The sequence below is a fragment of the Notechis scutatus genome, chromosome 15, assembly GCF_049901735.1.
Source record: "Notechis scutatus isolate UNSWTSFEM ecotype Mainland chromosome 15, rNotScu1.2, whole genome shotgun sequence".
Taxonomy (NCBI): domain Eukaryota; kingdom Metazoa; phylum Chordata; class Lepidosauria; order Squamata; family Elapidae; genus Notechis; species Notechis scutatus.
Genome location: NC_142023.1, coordinates 10,438,693 through 10,460,081, shown reverse-complemented (window position 1 = coordinate 10,460,081; position 21,389 = coordinate 10,438,693). Strand labels below are relative to the sequence as shown.

Here is a 21,389-nt window from a genome sequence, read left to right as displayed (position 1 = left end):
AGAGGAGGAGGAGGAGAAGGAAGACATGGGAGAGAAGAGGAAAATGGAAGAGGAGGAGGAGATGGAGGAGTGAGGAGGGAAATAAGAAAGGAGGAGAAGGAAGAATGTAGAAGAAAAGGAAGAGGGGGTTGGGGAAGGAGGAGAAGGAGAAGGTAGAAGGGGAAGGGAAGAAAGGAGAAAGAAAGGAGGGGGGGGGGAGAAAGCAAATTGGAAATCAGATGCTACCCTTCTGCATTTAGGAATGAAGGTTTACGGACAGGTGTATCATGCTTAAAAGGAAACTTTTCATCACCTTTCTCTCTGGGGTCATCAGCATTGGCGTTGGTGAGAAAGGTGAGGCCGGCCATCCGGAACACATCCACGTTGTTCTCTCCTCCTCCGGCCCCACAGCCCAGGTCACTTTTTTCCAGTTGAAGGAGAGCCTGCGAAGGAGAAGACACCTTGAAAGGTGAGATTCCATCCCTTCCGTTTCCCATGCCCGTGTTTGTCAAAATAATCCACAACGGAAACAGGAACACAGGTGTGCATGTGGGCGCAATGCCAAAGCGAACCCAACGAGGGTAGCTCATCTTACGGCTTAATCACCCCTCCCCCACATACCACCCCAGGGTCATGTTGTCGATCCTTAGGCTCCCCCACAGCAAAACCAAACCAAACCGAAGTCGGTTGGATATTTAAGGATGCTCGAAGGGCGTCAAATGTTCTCCTGGCAACCTGACATAACTTTTTCCATAGATTTCTGCTTGCTTCCCGTCACTCCATAAATCGCTTTGTCCATGGCCGAGAGGGCCACCAGAGAGTCCAACTCGGAGGTCATGGAAAGCGACACAGCTTCTCCGGGCTTGTAAACTCTTCCGTTTTTCAGGATGTGGAGCTGCAACGGCGAGAAGAAGGCCAAAGGTGACACGGGGGAAAGGAGATTTTGGTAGGGTTCATATATATCCCAAGATGGTGAGGTGCTCACCTCAAGGTTGTTGCCACATTTCTGCTGGACGTTTAACCAGACCGAGTCGGCTACCAACTCCGCGGTTCCTTCTCCCGTGACGATGTAGTAGACCAGAAGACGGGCTGAAGGCACCATTTCCTTGGTTATGTGGAACGTCAGACCTTGATAAGACAAGCCCTGGATCTTCTCCTGAGTCCCGTATTTGATTATTTTCCCTTTGGATAAGATCTAAAAGAAAGGAGGGGAGATGGTGACATTCCAGAGCTCAGGTGTCCTAAGGAAAAAAGAAGGATTGTAAGCCTAGAAGACAATTAACGTGGATTATTTCGTTGTCATAAAACATTCCTAGGCCTGTTTTCAGTCGGAAGGAGCAGTGCGGCAGTTTAAAACCAGAAGTACATTCCTCCCTTGTCTTACAAAGATTGTAGCTAGGCTACCCGATCGTCTGTCCCCGAAAATCCTTCATTGGAGAGCGTGATTGACAACACCCAGCCCACGAACTCGTGCTTCATTGGAGAATCTGATTTATGACACACCCAGGGGGGAGGGGGAAACAGGGTCACGGGGGACTGTGAATGACGAATGCCAGAGTTTAATGCCGGCATGTTGCTCCTAATAAATCTTTTGGATTCTTTTGAAGCTTGGCCCAAGGTTCATGATTTACTTAGGGCAACCCCCAGAACCCTGACAGTTGGTGTTTTGGTCTAGAGAATATCCAAGATGGGGTTGGATTGTGGATTAGGTCAACCAGCAGGCAAGGAATGGAATTATCCTGTATCTCAGCAATACAGGTAGTCCTTGACTTATGACCACAATTGGAGCCCAAAATTACTGTGGCTGAGACATTTGTTGAGTGAGCTTTGCCCTATTTTATGACCATTTTTGCCATGGTGAATCCCTGCAGTTGTTGAGGGACTTGACACTGTTGTTCAATGAAACCTCACTTCCCCCAGGGATTTTGCAAAGGTCGCAAAAGGGGATCACATGACTCCAGGACACTATGACTGTCATAAGCACAAGTCAGTTGCCAAGCATCTGAATTTTGATCACGTGACCAGGGGGATGCCACAAGTGTGAAAAATGGTCAAAAGTCACTTTTTTCAGTGCTTCAAAAGGTTACTAAACGAACTGTTGTAAATTGAAGACTACCTGTCCCTTACTGTCATAAGCTACAACAGGTATGCATTTCAATTTTTCTCCCTTTGCCCCTCTTAGGGAAAGCTAAACTATGTCTACAAGACGTACCAGATAGCTGTAGTGTCGTATTTTTTCAATGTAATGGCTTGCTGGGTGCACTTTGAGCTGCACAGTCTCTCCAACCTGCAGCACCCTGTGGTCTGAAGCCCAACTGATGTATAAATAGCTTCCACTGAGAGAAATGTAGGATTTGGCCTCATACGTTTCGCTGGCTTGGTTCTCTTCTGGTAAAGAGGTATCTGCAGTCGTTATCTAAGAAAAAAATCAAAACACAACAGATGTCATGACCGCAGAATAACAGAGTTGGAAGGGACTTTGGAAGTCTTCTAATCCAACCCCTTATTCTAGACAAATGGCTGTCCAATCTCTTCTTAAAAACTTCAAAACACTTTTGGTTTTGTTGGAATTCATTGCTGGAATGTATTTCTATGCAACAACTACAGTAGTACTCAGCCAGTAGATGGTAGTGTTTACAAGTTTGGATCTCTATTATATATTCCATGCTCTTTTGTTTCCTGCTACAGTTAAAATAGTTAAGCAGCGAAGCACATGGTGACTGTACTCTTTTGCTTGCTCTGTGATACTATGTAAAAACATAATTTCTAATGGGTTTTGACACCTCCATGGTTCTAGATCAGAGAATGGAAGTATTTCACTCACTTTGAACTCCAATGCTTTGGTGTCAGAAGGAATGTTAACTGTAAAGATAGTTGTTCCATCTCTTGGGCTTGATACACCAGACCCCGGGTCCGAGCCTTCTTCAATTAATCTGGTCTCTTTCAGTTGGTCCGTCAAGGCCGTGGCTTGAAGAACCACAGGAATGTTGCCAACTGATACGTCCAACATATCCCTCACCCGTGCCTGTTTACACAAAAATGTTCGTTTACTATCTAATCTTAAACAACACTGCTCACAATAATAATAGAAACCATTTCCTTATTATCCCTGAGCAACCAACTATCTTACCTCCATCAAGGTACAAAGGTATGGGAGATAAGAAAGACTCACAAGTTTACAGGATAAAGTCGTCCTATCTAAATCAGGTTGGGCCAATTGCCAAACGGATGATCTTCCATTATTTCATTGAATATTTTTATATCCCAATTAACAACCCGTGGTCCACTGGTCACAGGTCCTTACCAAAACAGAATTACCAAGGACAAAAGAGCAGGGGGACCAGCAGTGACTTTGCCTTCTACGATTGTGGTGACATGCAGGCAACAACACATTTGTATACCTGCTCTTTGTGTCCTGATCAGTGCACATTTGAGGACCTCATGGCAGGGTGAAAGAATGCAATTAACGTTGCCAGTTTCTGGACAAGATCAAGTTTAACTTGCCCATGTTTTAATCTTGTATCTTATTTTTTTTAATTTGATTTTGTATAGCCTTATTTTACTTGGGATGGCTCCAGAGGTGGTCTTCATCAGGTTCTGACCAGTTCTGGAGAACCGGTAGCGGAAATTTTGAGTAGTTTGGAGAACTGGCCAATGCCACCTCTGGCTGGCCCCGCCAACCCCATCTCTTCTTTGCCTCCCATCGAGTCCCAGCTGATTGGCTGGATCTTCTTGGGTTGCCCTGCCCAGGAGAACGGAGCTGGAAAGCAGGCTAGTGGGGTGGGGATGGAAGGGGGATTCTGCAATATCCTTCCCCCAGGAGTGGGGAGGCAATGGGGATTTTATAGTACCCTTCCCCTGCCACGCTCACCAAGCCACACCCACAGAACCGGTAGCAGACCATTTCTGAACCCCACCGCTGGATGCCTCTGACACGAATCAGCCAGCAAATCACTCATCTCCATCTTGATTCCGGCAGGTTGTTTTCAGCAAGAGAAAATCTCACAAGAGAATTATGAGCAAAGGAGGCCTGAAGCAGGACCCAGCTGAGAACTCCAGCGGATTTGACTAACCTTAATAAAGTAAGGAAGTCCGGGTTTCACAAAAAGAGGCGTGGCAATCAAATCCAACTTGTAAGGGGACAAGGCGTATTTAACGGTGGTCAGTTCAGCATCCTCCGTGTGGCCATCTGCCAAAAGAAAGGGGACTTGATGTTTTTCAGTTAAAGAACTAATTGGTTTTCCTTTGACCAGGAAAATCTCTTTTGTTTATCATCTGGCTCTGAAGGACCCTGATGGTGTAGAATGGAAATAAAAAGGAGGAAAAAAACCCAGTGTGGTATTAAACTCCAGTCCTGAATCTAAAATTGATGCCCTTAATCAGCAGGGGTGAAAGGTTTATGGAAGTCCAACACATGGGCTACAGGAGCCGTGGTGGCGCAGTGGTTAGAAGGCTACGTAATTCTACATTCCCACAGCCAGCAGTTCCCTCCTGATTAGCTCCAGGTAAACTCAGCTTTCCGTCCTTCCGAGGTGGGTAAAATGAGGACCCAGATGGTTGGGGGCCAGAGGCTGACTCTGTACCACATAGAGAAGGCTGTAAAAGCATCATGAAGTGGTATATAAGTCTAAGTACTAATGTGATGGATGGATGGTTAGATAAAGAGAGAGAGAAATATGATGGATGGAACAGAGATAGATGATAGATAGATAGATAGATGATAGATAGATAGATAGATAGATAGATAGATAGATAGATAGATGAAAGAAAAAGAGAAAGATGGATGGATGGATGGATAGAATAAAGATAGATAGACAGACAGACAGACAGACAGACAGACAGACAATTACCTCTGGTTTCCAGCACTGAAGCTGCGATATAGAGGGTGGCCCCATCAACATCTGAGAGCTCGCTGTATCCCAATTCATGGATAGCTATTCGGCTATTAAAATAAAGCATCCCGACGCCTTCCTCCATCTGAAGATTAGGAACAAGGCAAGAAATTAGTCCCCCGTTGCAGTTTTGAACCCGGTTATTTTGGATACAGGTAGTGGGGTTTCGTGGGCTTCCTCCTTTATTCACGTAAATCTGGCCTGGAAGCTACCTAAGTTGAACTAGACAAAATGCTTGGGCTTGTGAACTGCAGATAAACCATATCTGCATCAGAAGAAGGGAAGTTTTCCTGCACAGAGATAGCAAAGAGCCTTTGTGCTCACATTAGACACAACAAAGCCTTAAAAACACCATGGGAGAGGATTTGGTTGGCATCCAGTTCTCTAATTGGTCCTGCTTCACTTTAAGATTAATAGGCAGAAGGTGCCAGTCTCAAAACAGATTTAATTGGGGCCTTTTTGTGTGTGTTTTCTAAAAAAAAAAAAAAAAAACAACCCTGGTCCATATTGTTTATAAACAACTCAAATGTAAAGTAACACAGCTAACAAACAGTATTTTCTCCTATGGAGAACGAATCATGTACGGAGAAGACGTGGGTTTTAGAGCTAAATTTTGGTTCCAAATGTTGTCTTGTGACTTGTGACATTCAAAGGGGAAACCTAGATGTCGACAACCCCCACTGCCAAGATAAGCCTAGAACCCTGAATCTAGAACAGAGAAGAGGCTTGTTCTCACTCCGGGCTTACGTGAATTTGATGCAACGATTTGGGTAACATGTTCTTTTTGGTTCCTTGAACAATTCCAAAGCGGATATAAACTTCAGCTTCACTCAGCTTCTTCTTGTAAAAATACCTTGAAGGCAGAGACCAAAGCAACACAACCATCAGTAACAGACTTGGAAGGGTCCTTCTAGGTCATCTAGTCCAACCCCCCACCCAAGCAGACCCTACACCATTTCTGATAGATGGCAGTCCAGTCTCTTCTTGAAACCTTCCAGGGGTAAAGCTTCCACAACTTCTGTTCCATTGGTTGATTGTTCTCTCTGTCAGAAAATTCCTCCTTATTTCCAGGCCGAATCTCTCCTTGTTCAGTTTCCATCCATTGTTCCTCTGGGGGCCTTGGAAAACAGGCTGACCCCTTATTTTCTGTGGCAGCCCCTCAAATACTGGAACCCTGCTATCCTGTCTCCCCTGGTCCTTCTCTTCCCTAGACTGGCCTTGCCCAGTTTCTGCAACCGTTCATTGTCTGTTTAGCCTCCAGTTCCCTCATCATCTTGGTTGCTCTTCTCTGCACTCTTTCTAGAAACTCATAAAATTGATAATCTGGCCTTACCGAGCAAGGATAGTAATCTTGAAGCGTTCAAAATGCTTGGAGCTAATAAAGCTGTTTTCTGGAATAATTTCGACCGAAAATCTTGGCATGGCTGCAGTGTAAAAGAGAAGACAGTTCTTTCCTAACAGTTCAATGACAAATATAAAAACCATTTTCTACAGAAGATATCTCTTTATCTGCTGGGCCCTAAGAAATGTATATGATGGAAATGCTTTTCCCGAGCTCAAAATGGTAAAAAATTGACATCTTACATGGGGAATTTAGCTTCTGTTGCTTCCAAGCAACATCAGATGAAGATCATATTATTTAACTCCAAGTTTTTTCTCTCAAACTGCCCCAACTGAATCAAATTCCTTCTTCATAGCCACTTTCTCTGCCTGACCCACCTCGCAGGGTTGTTGTGGGCAAAATAGAAGGCAGATATATTAGGCACATTCACCACCTCGTGGTGTGTGTGTGTGTGTGTGTGTGTGTGTGTGTGTGTATGGATAAAAATATCTGATAATACTAATTACAGCATGAATATGCATAAAATCATCAAGATTACCATATTCTTTGACTTGAAACTTTGCTATGGCAGAGGTTGTGAATTCTTTATCATACTTGGCTTTAATGGTCCAAATACCAAACCTAAAAAAAATAACAAGACATCCCATAATGCTGTTAAATAATTGTAGATCTTTAAATAGTCTTTATTTTTTTCAGTATATCTGGTTCCAAAATACATAGATGAAAGCCTGGAATACAAAATCTAATGCTTTGCTGCCTTTGTGTGGCCATTTAAATGCATGGCAGCCTGGGTTTTAAATACAATACCACAATTTCGCCTTCTGCTTGTTTTCTTAATTGTTGTTGCTTTTTGTTAACAGAGTTGGAAGGGATCTTGTAGGTCATCTAGTCCAATCCCCGCAAGCAGGAGACCCTACTACACCCTTTCTGACAAACAGCAGTCTAATCTCTTCTTGAAAGCCTCCAATGATGAAGCTCCCACAACTTCCAAAGGCAACTTCTGTTCCATGATCTTGCAGCCAGCTGGTTATAATTTGCAATTCCTTTGTCATTTTTTGCGGAAAATAGAAATTCGGAAGAATTTGCTTTATACTTAGGACTCCTTATTGACCACAAAAAAGTGTCATAAATCAGATCTGGTCATATGGGTGCCACAACTTACAACTGTATAAACAAAGAACTGGGCATCTATTCCTAATTGCAACCCTGAGGACCAACTGTGCTTGGCTAAACCTAATCTACACTCCTCAACCCTTGTAACTCTCTTCTCTTGAATAATCACTTGTGCGGCTGCTTGTCAGCCAAATCTTCTTACAATTGGATGCAGGAATCTACCTACCCACAAATTTGCTTCCACAGCATTTTACCGCTGTGTTTGTACATTTCACTTGCAAACAAATATTTGCTTCAAGGTATTGAAAATGTTAATAGATTTACTTAGGATATGGAGGGATTTTGAATTCAGGAAACGAGACGATTCCAGTAGCATCTTCTTCGTGTATGATGTCCACTTCTACCCCATCCGGGTCCTTCATAAGAGACCAAAAAAAAGCACTTTGAAACAAAGCAGAAGATATTTGTGGAGTTTTATTGAGAGTTGACGTATTATTAATTTCTGTTGGGATGTGGAATGTCTTTTTAAAAAATTCCATGGACCCCCAAATCCTTAAACTTCGTCAAATTACAATAAATAATCTTTAGTCTGTTTCCAGCCTTTGATTCTCTTTTATCTATAAATAATGATCTGTGATCTGAAAAGGAGGGACTGCTAGTGAAGATAGTGCCTTGGTAAGAAGGAGATTTCTATCCTCAAAAGTTGCTTTTTTGAAAGTCAACTGCACTTTCCAGTTGCCTTCAGAATGGAAGAAGCTTCTTGGATTGGAAGCGAAACGTCTTCCAGGAAAAAAACAAGGAAAGTCCAGGTTTTTTTCAGAATACCATCTATTGTCCTGTTTGGGTTTAGGCTTACAATGTAAATAAAGGCACACTGAGATGGAGTAAGATGGACTAACCAGAAAGGTTAAGACGGCTGCACGCCGGGCTGGCCTCAGTTCTTCATTCAGCGAGTAGACTCGGACCTTCACTGGAAAGACAGTTCAAAATGACATTTAATTTAATTAGCTGCTGCAACAAAAGTGCCAGCTCTACCATTCTGGTTCTTCAGTCCAGTGGCATAAAACTACCATCCTCAACCCATAAGAACAATAAAAAGCAATTCCTGAGGTCTGCAGACGCCTCAAATTCAGGCAAAAGGGTTTCAAAATGCTCAAAAGGGTTTCTGGAGGGAGGGAAGAGCAGACAGGCCTCTTCTCTACAGGACTAAGACCGATGGATTTGCTTTAAGGACAGGTGGCCCTTGACTTATGACCACAACTGAGCCCAAAGCTTCTGTTGGTAAGGGAGGCAGTGGTTAAATGTAGTTTGCCTCGTTTTACGACCTTTCTTCCCACAGGCGTTAAGTGAATCGCTGCAGTTGTTCAGTTCATGACAGGACTGTGAAGTGAATCTGGTTCCCCCCCCTTCATTTTGCTTGTCAGAAGGTCGCAAAAGGGGATCATGTGACCCCGAGACACTGCAACCGTCATAAAACTCCGCATTGGAGACAGGAAGGGCATCCGGCCAAGAACACTCAGCTCCATTCCGTTGCCCAGACTCCACCCCGAAAAGGATTATGGGGTCGTTAAAAGATGAGGATGAAAGGGATTATAAAAGTTCTCAGCTTCCCGTTCTTCCTCAACCTGTGGGTTTGGTTTTTGTTGAACGGAGATAATCTGGAACTGGGATCAAGCTCTGAATAGCAAGATGAAGGAAAACAGGTCACCTGATTGATCTGGAGTGTAAATAGGCTTGTCAGTCTGAATGAATAAAAAGCCATTGTCGTATGTAAGCAGCATTTTCTTCTGCCTTGTAAAATGGGGAGACGTTGCTTCGAGATATATAGATTCCACCCGTTTCTGCGGATCATTGGTCCTTAAATCCTTTGGCTGAACCTAGATTTTGGGATGGAAATGCTTTTAAATACAAGCAGGACCGTACCAACCAATGAAAGCGGATCAGCTGTGCTTTGATACGTACCGTTAAGGCCACGGAGCCTTGGAAACGATTGGCGGGAGTCAGTTGGATGGTACCAAAGGCATAGGTAGTTATTTTATCCGGGTAGCTTTTAATAGAGATTGTGACCGAGAACTCTTGGGTGTATCCATAGGCTTGGATTACCACTTGTTCAGAGGCTCCAACACGGATAAATTTAGGGGCTGAAATGACATATCTGTAATAGAAACACATCGTCACTGTTTCTGTCCATTGTGTCTTGCCGAAGGCACCTCTAGAGCTTAGTTTACCTTGGAGGGCTATCAGAATGACAGAGTTGGAAGGGACCTTGGAGGTCTTCTAGTCCAACCCCCACCTCAAGCAGGAGATCCTACACCATTTCGAACAAATGGCCATCCAGTCTCTCCTTAAAAGCCTCCAGTGATGAAGGTCCCTTCCAACTGTGTCATTTTGTTAAGTTGCCTCACAATTTCAGCCTTACAGTTCTAAATTTCCAAAATGGAACAAGCTCTCTCTTTCTATAAAAAAGGTCTAGTGAGTTGATGTTGGGTAACTTAGGAAGGAAATTTGGCCATTTGTTAGCCTCACAAAGGAGACACCCAGGGAAATGAAAGTTTTTTTCAATCTCTTATCAGACTAAGAAACAGTTAAAAGAGTTTTCAAAACCCAAAACCAGAAGCCGTAACTCAGCTGAATATTTGCATGAAACCACAATGGGTGGAAATTAGATTGTATCGCATTTGCATCAAATCTAACTCTAATCGTGCAAGCTAATCCTCAGATTAAATCCTGTTTTAATTAACCCTTCCCAACAATTAAGCTAGGCCTAATTCCGATATACCTAAGGGTGAGGGTTAGGGTTAAGGGGCGTGCATCAGTGCACCATTGTGCCTACTGTGCTTGTCCTTTTGTCCCCATTTATTCGTACCTATTTCCTGTATCGTTACTCATGTTTATATTTATACGTATTATCCTGTAAGGGATTGATAAATTAAATAAATCAAATAAATACCTTTGCAACAACCCCAGTAACTACTTACGTTTGGTCCTGAGCCAGACCTCTTCCATAAAGCATCACAAATAAAAAAATGCCTGGATAAATCATGTCTGCATAGAGTGGGCAAGCCAAGCTCTGAATGCCCTTGTCTAACTCTCTTCAATGAAATTTGTGAGCAAATTGATCTAGAAGTTAATCATTCATCAAATCACCAAGGAGGATATTTAGTTCCTTATAGGAAAAAAAAATCGCCTTTTCTATTCGGAAAAATGAAAGGGAACTGATGACATTATTGGTTGCGTAATTGGAAACCGCCCAGACGTTCACTTGGATACTGAGATGGGCGGTGTCTAAATTTATATATGTATATATATATATGTATAAATTTATATATATATACATACAAACTCAAGGGCGGGGGGTCTGAAGGGTATCTCACCCTAGGCAGTAGAACTATCTAATATATAGATACCCTTCAGCCCCCCCACTCAAACTCAAAAAGGTTAATTAATCAGGCAAAACCTTTCTGATTAGAAAGATTGGCAGTGATTTCTTGAAATGTTTTTTTTTTAAAATTTTTGCCTCTTGTTCGTTTGTCAGACATTAAAGCATTTAAAAAAACAACAACTATGGAGATACTCAGTTATCCAGGTCATGGCTGTCCCAAGGTACTGTTCCAAAAAGCACCCGAACTTTCTTGGGTTTTTTCTTTGAAAACATTTCACTAACTTACAGTTACAACTGAAGGAGCTTCTTGGATGAGAAGCGAAACGTGTTCAAAGAAAAAAAAAAATCAAGAAAATCCAGTTGCCTTTTTTTTTGGGGGGGGAAGCAGAAGAATTAACTTTCTCCCCATCTTTTGGGTTGAACTGGTAGTCACTTTCTCTTTGAGCGAAGGGTTTTTAAAACCATATATTCTTTTATCCTGTTTGCGTTTACATTGGCGCCTTTCCAGCGAAACCTAAATCAATAATCTCCAATTATCCATTAGAGTAAGCTGACAAACCCCACACAAAGCTAAACTTCAATTACGTGAGATCCTTATTATGAAGCTATGTAATCTAACCTGTTAAGTGAAGATCTCAGATATAAAGATTCTTTGTTCAATATACATTTTGAGGTTGACAGTAATATCTTGCTTAGGGAATGTTTTTGTTGTTTGCATTGCTTCTTCTTTTTTTTTTTAAAGGGGGAGCTGTGGACTTGGACAGTTGCTGAAAATAAAACTAACCCTCTAAAGGACAAGAGTTAGGTCACAGTTGCATTGCTGGCCTTTGCTCCATTAATTAAATTAATGCTTGTTATGGGTTTAAATTAAAGCAAGTCCCCCAGGCACGAGGTTTCAATTGGCCAAAGTCACGCTATCTCATTGACCATTGCCAGAAAATAATTGTCTTTGCAGTAAAATAATCCACTTCAGTAGCATCTTCCACCTCCCCAGGGAGAAATATTCAACTGAAGCAACATTTCTGAAACTTGTTGGGTTGTTGGTCACCTCATTGTCCCAAAAGTGCTTTTTTTCCAAATGGCAGTTGGACTTTCTTGGTTTTTTTTTTCTTTGAAAACGTTTTGCTTCTGATCCAGGAAGCTTCTTCAGTTCAGTTTAGTTTTTCAGAACTGAGGAAACTTCTTGGATGAGAAGTGAAATGTCTTCAAAGGAAAAAAGAAAAAAAACCAAGAAATTCCACTTGCCTTTTGGAAAAAGCAACCTTTGGGACAACCATGTCCTGCAGAACTGAGCATCTCCAATTCAAATGTTTTATTCGTTTCTCAAAATGCAAAATAAAAAAAGGACACAAGAAAAATGAGAATAATGGGAAAGTAGGGGAGGAAAAGGGGGAGTGTAAAGAGGAAAAGAAGAAAAGCATTGACTTCTGACTCCTTTTGATGCAGTAGAATAAGGCAATACATAAAACTTCAACTATTTCTATAATCGTGCATAGTAGCTATTTCTACAACAGCAAACCTAACTAGCCATGACTGAGAATTTCCATAGATTTTTGGACACTGCATTGTCCCCCAGAAGAGTAAGTGGGACAACAAGGAGCCTAAATCAAGTGGCCACATATAGAAGGATCCCCTAAGAGTTTATTCCACTGGAGCTTGCAAAATTCCAAAGTTTAATTACATCTTTATCATTTCAATGCCAATCTTTGTTGTCCACCAGGCTCACCAGAAAATAGACCAACCCACTGTGTCCCAGAACTTTGGCACTGAGATTATTCTTCAGTCTTACAAGTGCTCAGACTGAATTCTTTTGTTAAAAAATTAAAAATTAAAAAATTAGAGGGTTCCCCCCCTCTTTTTCCTTGTTCATTACAAATTCAGAGTTGCCCACAGCAGGGTTGGAAAAGTCAGGCGAGAGCTGTGACTACACAACAGAAGCCCTTGATTTTGTTTGTTTGTGTTTGTCTTTGAAAATTAATAAAATTTGTTGTTGTTTTTTTAAAAAAGAAGCCCTTGATGCAGATTAAAGTGTGGTGGGATTTCTACTGTGTGTCTACACAGACATACACACAAATGCCGTTGTTTGGTTCAATAATATTGTTACAATCTATTTGTTTTCAAGGTTTATATGCCCAATTCAAACAATTTTAACTCTAAGTGCCTTATAGTCTAAAACAAACACTAACTTAAAAAGAAAAAAAAGGGTGGTGGTAGTGGAAACAAATACTGCAACAATGAATACTATTTTATTTCATTTGGAAACATTACAAATATTTTTTTAATTAGCCTTTTGCAGCATGCTGTGTAATTTTTTTTAAACTAGCACTATAACTCTATTGCTATTAAATGGGGAAAAAAGTATGAAGTCTTAAGAAAAGGAATCTAAACTTTTATATAAGAAAAAGTTAGAGAGTGATGGGGGAAGGTTAAAAACTCCTCTTTTAAAATACACAGAGGAGTAAAAAGAAAAAAAATTAAATTAATGGAAGAAGCAATTAAAACTAATTTTTTAAAGCAAAAGTGTGCACACATGCTTACATAGTGCACACTATGGAGATGTGCAAACACCCACACATGTGTTTGATTATTAATATTCCAGGTTTTCCATTCTTCCCAGTGTTAATTTTCAATTTTTGAAAAAGGAATACAATAGAATCACGTTGTCCTGTCTCACTTTTCTTCCAGCACCCAGCCGATTCAAAAGCTGAGAGCGGCCAAATTTTCTTACGTCAGCATTTGTAAACACATTATTATCTGTTTTGCAAGTCCACATTTACCTATTTATTTATCTTTATTTATTAGACTTATGTGCCGCCCATGTCATTTAGAGGAAAGTAGTTTTGTGTATATGTGTGTGTGTGTATCCAAAGTTCTTCCTCGATCAGAAAGTTTCCAGGTTTGGGGCATGTAATAAAACATTAACCCTCATTAATCTGATATGATTATGAAAGATATATTTTCTCAGGTGTAGATTTGAACTTGTTTACTTCTTGGCTTTTTGCCTCAATGGCATGATTTTATATACAGCTAGAAAAATAAACAAGTTGTTTGCTTGGTGTCACAGGGACAATAGGTAGTAAACCTTTCTAGGATAGTGCTCCTCACAACAGAAAAGGCACCCCAGGAAGTGAATCTGGAAGTTCTTCTAACTGGCAAAAGAAAAGGTGAAGCTTTTCCAGTGAATAAAGAACGGTCACTAAATGAATTGTTGTAAGTCAACTATAGTCCAGATTGAAGATGAGAGACCCAAACCTCTAAGTTCTTTGAAGCTTTGTCTGTGTCATGCAAACTGACAAAAAAAAATGCTATTTTGGGTAAGAATTTGACAGTCATCATCATCATCATGCTGTTCCTAAATGTGAGTTGCGTGTGTGTCTGAAATCTGGCACAAATGATTCATCCCATTCACAACGGTGTGGTCACACCAAGGGTCAGCTTGATTTCTTTTAACCTGGTGGATTGGTCTAATTATGCAGAGGGGGGTGTTATAATCCTCATCCAAAATATGGGATTAAAATATTTTGGCCATGCTCCTGAAGTTCTGATATGTGGAAACGGGTCTCTGCAGGTAATGCTGCTTTATTTGCATATTAGGAGCAATACCCTGGTGAACCTTGAAACAGAAACCAAGATTTTGCAAATTGAAGCAAACACTGTACCCTTTACCGGAAAACGTTGCTTGCTAAAGAAATCATTAACCCACACGATCTTGTGTGCTGTGCTTGTTTAGAGATAGGTTTTGTTTTTTTCCCAGGCAGGGAGCATATTATTAACCTTTTTTCCTAAGCGTGTTTTCTTGTGGGAAATGTGTCCTTCACTGTACTCGCTTCCACTGTTGTACAGAAAGGAGAAACCCTTCTCAAAACCCCGGAGGTTTTAGCTGTTGTTTTGTGACTAATTCGGGATTCAGAGGGCATGGCCCTTTGACCGGCGGCTCCGGTTCAAGCGTGGGCGCCTCTGGCTCAAAATACAGAGTTGTGTTGTTTTGGGGAGGCTGTGCAGATATAGCCAGTGGGAGAGCTTGGAGCAGGACTGATTCTCTTCACCTCAAGCCCAGCTGGGGGAAAAAAAAGAGAGGAAATTGTCCTCTTGTGGACAGCTTTCACCATAAACCCAGTCAAGAATTCTAGTGTGACTTGTTACCATTCATTTAGATCAGGGGTGTCCAACCTTGGCAACTTTAAGACTTGTGAACTTCAACTCCCAGAGTTCCTCAGCCAGCTGGCTGAGGAACTCTGGGAGTTGAAGTCCACAAGTCTTAAAGTTGCCAAGGTTGGACACCCCTGATTTAGATCTTTTACAGATCAGTGGCCACACCTAGCATTAAAAATGGCCATTGAGGTTTCCTTTCTGGTTCTAAGAACTATCGCCAGGGCTATAGTTATGCCAGGCAGAATATCTATAAAATCTATACTTGATCAATAGCCACACCCAGCATTAAAATGGCCATTTTTTCATTCTGGTTCTACATTCTGGTAAGACTGAAATAACTACCTTTAGTGACCTGAAGTGTTGGAGTCCTCTAAATAACACTACTAATGAGGTATTACAAGTCGTTTTTTTACTCCTAAGAACCCACGGCGTGATTAAAACTACCACAGGCAATTTCTTACTCCCCGAGAATAGGCTATTGCTTCCCTCCTCCCTATCCTACAACGTATCAAAAGTCTCAGCTAGAATTAACTCAAAAGCTCAGAAGGCCCTGCCCGGCCTCGAGCTCGAGGACTTGGGCTGCGGGGGAACCGGTGAGATTTTTTTAAATTTTGGGGGGCTCTCCGGCTCCCCGCAGCATCGTCCCTTTGCGAGGAACGAGAGACGCGGCGGCAGCGGCCAAGCTCGCTCGCTAATTTGATGAGCCCGCCGACTTTTTAAATGTCCCCGCCCCTCGGAGAGAGGAGAGGCCTTCGGGCCAATCCGAGCGACAGGTTTTCGGAGCAGCCAATCGCGGGCGAGGAGGGCGGGGGGAGAAGGATCCGCGAGGGGGCTCGGGGAAAGCGCGCGCTCAGGAGAGAGAGCGCGCGCGCGCGGGGCGGGCTGTTCTTTTTCTTTTCCTCCCCTCCCTCCCCACACGCAGGCGCCTCGCGTAAAGGCCCCGGCCTGGCTCCCGCAGCGGTTGCCATGGAGAGGGCGGGAAGCAACGCGCAGCGCGCGAGGCGGCTCGTCGCGGCCAAGTGGGCCGCGGCCGCACAGGTGAGGCAGATTTTGGAGGCTGCTGCCGCTGCGACACGGGGAGTGAGTGCGTGTGAGTGCGTGAGCCTTCTCCTCAAGGCTTCGCCCCATCCGAGGACTCTTTTGCCCCAGCCGGGGACTCCAAATCCCATCCTCCTCTCCCCTTGTGTCCCATGAGAGGCGGGGGAATAGGGTTGGGGAGGCCCGGTTTTTAAAATATTCCCCCTTAATTTGGGCACCGGCGCTTTTTAGGATTGAGAGATCAAGAGGGTGAGTTGGACTTTTATACTGCGTGTGTGATTTGGATTACAAGTCCCATCAGCCACCTCCGGGATGTGGGTGTGATAGGGACCGTCCCTTCTTGCAACAGAGAGCTTTTCTCCCTGCTTTAAAATGATGGCGGTGTAAAGAAAAGTTCTGAAAGTGTAATAAATACAAGCAAAAAGTAGGATTATGTAGAGTATATAGGAGATGCTTTGGACTGCTGTTCCCATAAGCCAGTCTGTTGCAAGAGAGGCAGCAGTCCCCATCATTCCCCCCACCCACCCCGCAATTCCAAGGCTGGCTAATGGGAACTGTAGTCCAAAGCGTACTCTACACATAATCATGATTTTATTTTACTTTTTATTTTTGTATTTATTAAATTTTCAGTTTTTTTGGTCTTTTCCACCTAAAATTCAACCCCTTTTTCTGTTGTTTTGTTTGCATCTTCTCCAGCGTGTTACAATCTTGCCAGGCAGCCCTTGGTTTTATTTTGTTGTGCAAATATTGAAATTATTATTTTTTCCAGGTTTTTTTTTAAGGAAAAACAAATCCAGGACTGGTATGTTTTGCTTTGCTTTCTAGGGATTCTACTTAAATTGTTATAATAGAGGTTTTGATACATGGTGTCTTGCCCCGTGAAAGAAATCCACCCAAATTTGAAACCGAATTTCTTCATTTTTCTATTACAAGAACTCTTCCCACCCCCAGTTAAATGTTTTCAAAAGAGGTGCTTGTCCAAAAATGCAAAATAATAAATGGCTCTCTTGGTTGTATTTCTTTATTAATGTCTTAAATATGGTTTATGGCAGATTTTCTGCCCTTGAGTGACACTGAACTGTAAATTATCTATATGGGCTCCTTTTGCAGAGTACCCTGAAGTGGATGACATATTAGAAGTGAATGATTGATTCCTTGGGTTGAGCAAACCCAGTTACAGGTAGTTCTCGACTTACAACAGTTCATTTAGTGACTGTTCAAAGTTACAACAGCACTGAAAATAGTGACCATATTTCACACTTACGACCCTTGCAGCATCCCCACAGTCAGTGATCAAAATTCAGGTGCTGGGCAACTGTCCCAGGGTCATGGGAATCACCTTTTGCAACCTTCTACACATAAAGTCAGTGGAGAAGCCAGGTTCACTTCACAATTGTGGTAAGAAAAGTCATAAAATGAGGCAAAACTCAACAAATGTCTCACTTAGTGACAAATTCTGAACTCAATTGTGGTTGTAAATCAAGGGCTACCTGTACATCAAGACAACAGGGCCTCCTTCCTTCAAAAATGTGTTAATTGTGTTAACAGCAAACTATCGGTTGAGAACAACCTTAGAGCAGGCGATGTGTTTTTCCTGATTTTAGTTTAAGCTAGTTTCCAGCAATGACTGGCTCTTTTGTATACCAGTAGAAACATGCCCAAAGGAAAGAACATCGAAACCATCAAAGGCACGTTTTTAAAAAATTAAATAAATTTGTGGCACTGTTTTCATAAGCATCCATCTAAGTAGAGAACAGATTATGCAGAAATAGCTATACACCTTCCGAACACAAGCTCAGATCTTACTTTCAAGTCAACTTTTTCCTTCCTAAAGATGAAACTTTGTGACCTCTGGCTTTATCTTTAAAAATAAAATAGCTCCCATTTTGCCAATACAGACGAGAGTGTCATCTTGAGATCTGCAATCTAGGCTTGTAATCAGAGACCTCAAGGTAGGTAACGGAAGCCAATTATCGGGGCAAGCACTGAAGGGATTTATTGAGCGGATCCTGCTCCTTTGGAACTGTAAAAGCTTTACAGTTTTTTAACTGTAACATCTGCTAAAGTGTTTATGCGCTGAAGGGGAACCACAGCTTCCGGAAAAGAGGCATGCAGTGAGTAAGCAAAGATGGAGCCGTAAAACTAGACCGCCTTGGGGAATGTGTCTGCCAATTGATTTCCCTTATTATGAAAAGTTTGTGCAGGGCAGTTTAATATTTTGGAGGGGAGCCAGTTTAAAAGTTGCTGACTTCTCTGGTTTTACAGTGAAGCAGCTGCTAAATGGGTTATGGAAAGCACGGGTCTCTCTTCTTTCAGCTTTTTGCCGTATGACATGTGGAGGTCTGTGCGATGAGGAGAGGCGAGCCGCAGAAAACATCCCTTGGAAGGCCACAGATGTCTCCGTCCCGCTCTCGGAGTCCAAAGTCTCCTGCAAGCGCCCGTAGCAGGTCATCATCTCCACTGGACACAGATGGGGCTGTGCCAACCCACCAGCCAGCTGGTCAAAGATATCGAGGAGAGAGAGATCGAGAAAGCGAAACAGGTATTGTAATAACCAGTGAGGGACTATATGAAACGTTGCAGCTTTCCTTCAGGGGCTTTGCTTAGGAGACCTAAACAATGGCTCTTTTGTATTTTTTGGGAAAATATACACTACAGATAGTCCTCAACTTACAACCGTTCATTTAAGTGACCAAAGTTGCAACTGCACTGAAAAAAGTGACTTACGACCGTTTTTTACACTTGCGACCGTTGCAGCATCCCCATGGTCACATGATCAAAATTCAGACATTTGGCGACTGAATTCAGAGTTAAGACTGTGCAGTGTCCCAGGGTAATGTGTTCTCCTTTTACGACCTTCAGACAAGCAAAGTCAATGGGGGAGCCAGAGTCATTTAACAACCGTGTTACTAATTTAAGAAATACAGAGATCCACTTAAAGGTGGCCAGAACAGTTGTAAAATGGGACCAAACCCATGTAACAGCTTAGTTTTGATTAGCAACATAAATTTTGGGCTCAGCAGTGGTCGTAATTCAAGGACTATCTGTGCTTCATGGTTCTATTTTGGCTTATCAATTCATCCGATATGAATATGATTTATCTCCTCAGCATAAGGATTTCAGGCCAGTTCACACCATTTAAAGTGGGTGGAGTGGACGGGTGGTGCTTTTCTCCTGCTGGTCTTTTTCTATTTTGTATTGAACGATTGATTTTAAATTGTGTGGCACCCAGAGTGTTAACGGAGTTGGCAGTTTATACGTTTAGTACGGTGTTTCTCAATCTCGGCCATTTTAAGATGTGTGGACTTCAACTCCCAGAATTCACCTCTATGGCTTGATAATCTTTAGATTGTTCCTTGTTCTGTTTCTATACACTTAACTACCGTCTTGCTGTTGATTTCAGATGGCGGTCCAGGTATCCGATACATAACAGAGCCTCTTCTTAAGAAGCTCGCCAAGCAAGAGACTATGCCACGCATAACTGCTCTGAATCTTTCCCTTGGTAAAGATGGAGGGAAGAAATTTAAGGTTTGTGTCCGGTGCTTTGTACTTTACGTAACAACCATCAACCCCAGGCAAATAAGAGATTATGGGAATTCTGCAAATAAACCTAAAGAAACACTTTCTAATGCTTTATAGTGCAATTGCAGAGCTGAATAGATGAATCCAACAGCGTATTTTTATTCCTTTCAGTACATAGAAAATCTGGAGAAATGTAGTAAACTGGAAGTCCTAAACCTCAGTCATAATCAGATCGAAAAGATTGAAAAATTGGATAAACTTCTGAAGTTATTGGACCTCAATCTCTCTTTCAATAAAATAAGGTGAGCAAGAAAAAAGAGTGAATAGTTACAAAGCAGACTATGCTTTTCTTGAGGGTTTTTTTTTAAAAAAAAACCCAGATAAGGCTATTCCCATTTTTTAAACTTGCATCAGCCAGAGACTAATGTGTTGCAAAATGAGAAGGACAAATTTTCACCTCTGTTGCTGGTTCCATTCACGCGGGACGCTGGAGCGTGACACTTCCTTAAGCAAACTCCAGATAAACCCTCTCCATTTCAGTTTTCAGTATCTTTGTACTTTTCTTGTAAAGGGATAGAAATTCACGGAGGAACTCTAAGAAGTACATGGAAAAATAATACATAACAATAAACCAATGTATGTTAGCAAACTTCCCGTAAGTTTAGATGCCCTTGTATTCTTGTAACGTCTTAGCTTTTTATTTAAGCTGAGGTGTTGTTCAGTTCTTTGGGTCCTGGCCTGTGGCGTGGGAAAATGTGATCATAACTCTTCCTTTGTAATAAAAACTAACATTCATGTTAAAATCCAAACCTGTTCCTCCACTTAAAATTCTGGATTGTCAACCCATCTCTTTTGTGTGTGTGTGTCCAGTAAAATAGAAGGCATTGAACATTTACACAGTCTTCAGAAGCTGAATCTGGCTGGGAATGAGATCGAACACCTCCCTGTGTGGCTGGGGAAGAAACTCCGGTCCCTTCGCATCCTAAATTTAAGAAAAAATAAAATCTCATCAGTAAGTTGTTTTCCACCCTACAACAATGTTTCTTAATAGAGGACTGGGAGCAATCGTAGCTATCATTGTGATTAAATCTTTCCCATCATATGGCAATAGAGCCACCTCTGAAAAACAGTTCTGCTTCCTTGGAATACTAGCGATACCTTTTACTGACGGTTGATAAAGAGCCATGGTGGCACAGTGGTTAGAATGCAGCACTGCAGGCTAACTCTGCCCATAGACACGAGTTTGATCCTGGTTGACCCATCCTTTCAAAGTTGGTAAAATGAAGATGTAGATTGTTGGGGGCAATGGGTTGACTCTATAAAATGCTTAGAGAGAGCTGTAAAGCACTGTGAAGTGGTATATAAGTAATTCTAATTCTATTATTCCACTCTACTCTGCCATGCTGACCCAGTGGTTAGAATGCAGTATTTCAGGCTAATTTTCCCCACTGCCAGTAGTTCAATCCTGACCAGCTCAAGGTTGATTCAGCGTTCCACCCTCCCCATGTCAGTAAAACAAGGACCCAGATCATTGGTTTGCAGAGTCAGAACATGCTGACTCTGTAAACTGCTTAGAGAGGGCTGTGAAGCAGTATATAAGTCTAAGTGCTGTTGCTATTGCCAAAGGAAGCAGTCATGGGATAACCAATTGCAGAATCATATGACTGCAGAAAGTCACCATAAATATATCGTTTTGCTTTCTGCTGGAAAACAAGGATGGGGTCACATAATTTGGGGTAAACGTTCCCTAAAGCTAAAAAAAGAAAATGTACTCTCCAGCACAAAGAAGCATTTTATGTGGCCTTAAAATGCTCTTCACTGGCTTCTATTTTTGGTTCTCTTGCTGTATATTTGTAAAGCTTATGAAAGTATTATAGTAGAAAAAGCGGGTTTTTCCTTAATTTAGAATTCAGCTCAGTTTGTCTTTGTGTAGCATTCATACAGACTTTTCAGTAGCATCTATCCAATA

The 21,389-nt window shown here is 42.0% G+C and overlaps 2 protein-coding genes across 3 annotated transcripts in view; one reads left to right on the top strand and one right to left on the bottom strand.

The window, feature by feature from the left end:
• The window catches only part of C5 (complement C5), a 32,320-nt gene extending 21,843 nt beyond the window's left edge, over positions 1 to 10,477 (bottom strand). The window contains exons 1-15 of the mRNA XM_026686650.2: positions 10,305 to 10,477; positions 9,289 to 9,481; positions 9,035 to 9,203; positions 8,226 to 8,296; positions 7,651 to 7,742; positions 6,752 to 6,834; positions 6,205 to 6,295; positions 5,619 to 5,724; positions 4,830 to 4,956; positions 4,053 to 4,168; positions 2,804 to 3,004; positions 2,192 to 2,395; positions 965 to 1,174; positions 725 to 874; positions 293 to 422 (exon numbers count right to left, since the gene is read on the bottom strand). Of these exons, the coding sequence (XP_026542435.1) occupies positions 293 to 422; positions 725 to 874; positions 965 to 1,174; positions 2,192 to 2,395; positions 2,804 to 3,004; positions 4,053 to 4,168; positions 4,830 to 4,956; positions 5,619 to 5,724; positions 6,205 to 6,295; positions 6,752 to 6,834; positions 7,651 to 7,742; positions 8,226 to 8,296; positions 9,035 to 9,203; positions 9,289 to 9,481; positions 10,305 to 10,369 (2,008 nt within the window). The 5' untranslated portion in view covers positions 10,370 to 10,477. The remainder of the gene's footprint in view (positions 1 to 292; positions 423 to 724; positions 875 to 964; positions 1,175 to 2,191; positions 2,396 to 2,803; positions 3,005 to 4,052; positions 4,169 to 4,829; positions 4,957 to 5,618; positions 5,725 to 6,204; positions 6,296 to 6,751; positions 6,835 to 7,650; positions 7,743 to 8,225; positions 8,297 to 9,034; positions 9,204 to 9,288; positions 9,482 to 10,304) is intronic.
• Positions 10,478 to 15,706: 5,229 nt separating this feature from the next.
• The window catches only part of CNTRL (centriolin), a 34,188-nt gene continuing 28,505 nt past the window's right edge, over positions 15,707 to 21,389 (top strand). Inside the window, exons 1-5 of one of the 2 annotated variants that reach the window (XM_087943879.1) lie at positions 15,707 to 15,898; positions 18,215 to 18,440; positions 19,302 to 19,426; positions 19,592 to 19,722; positions 20,291 to 20,432. In XM_087943879.1, coding sequence (XP_087800005.1) covers positions 18,248 to 18,440; positions 19,302 to 19,426; positions 19,592 to 19,722; positions 20,291 to 20,432 — 591 coding nt within the window. In that variant the 5' untranslated portion in view covers positions 15,707 to 15,898; positions 18,215 to 18,247. Of the gene's footprint in view, positions 16,148 to 18,214; positions 18,441 to 19,301; positions 19,427 to 19,591; positions 19,723 to 20,290; positions 20,433 to 21,389 lie in introns of both variants that reach the window. The other variant, XM_087943878.1, reaches the window with a different exon arrangement.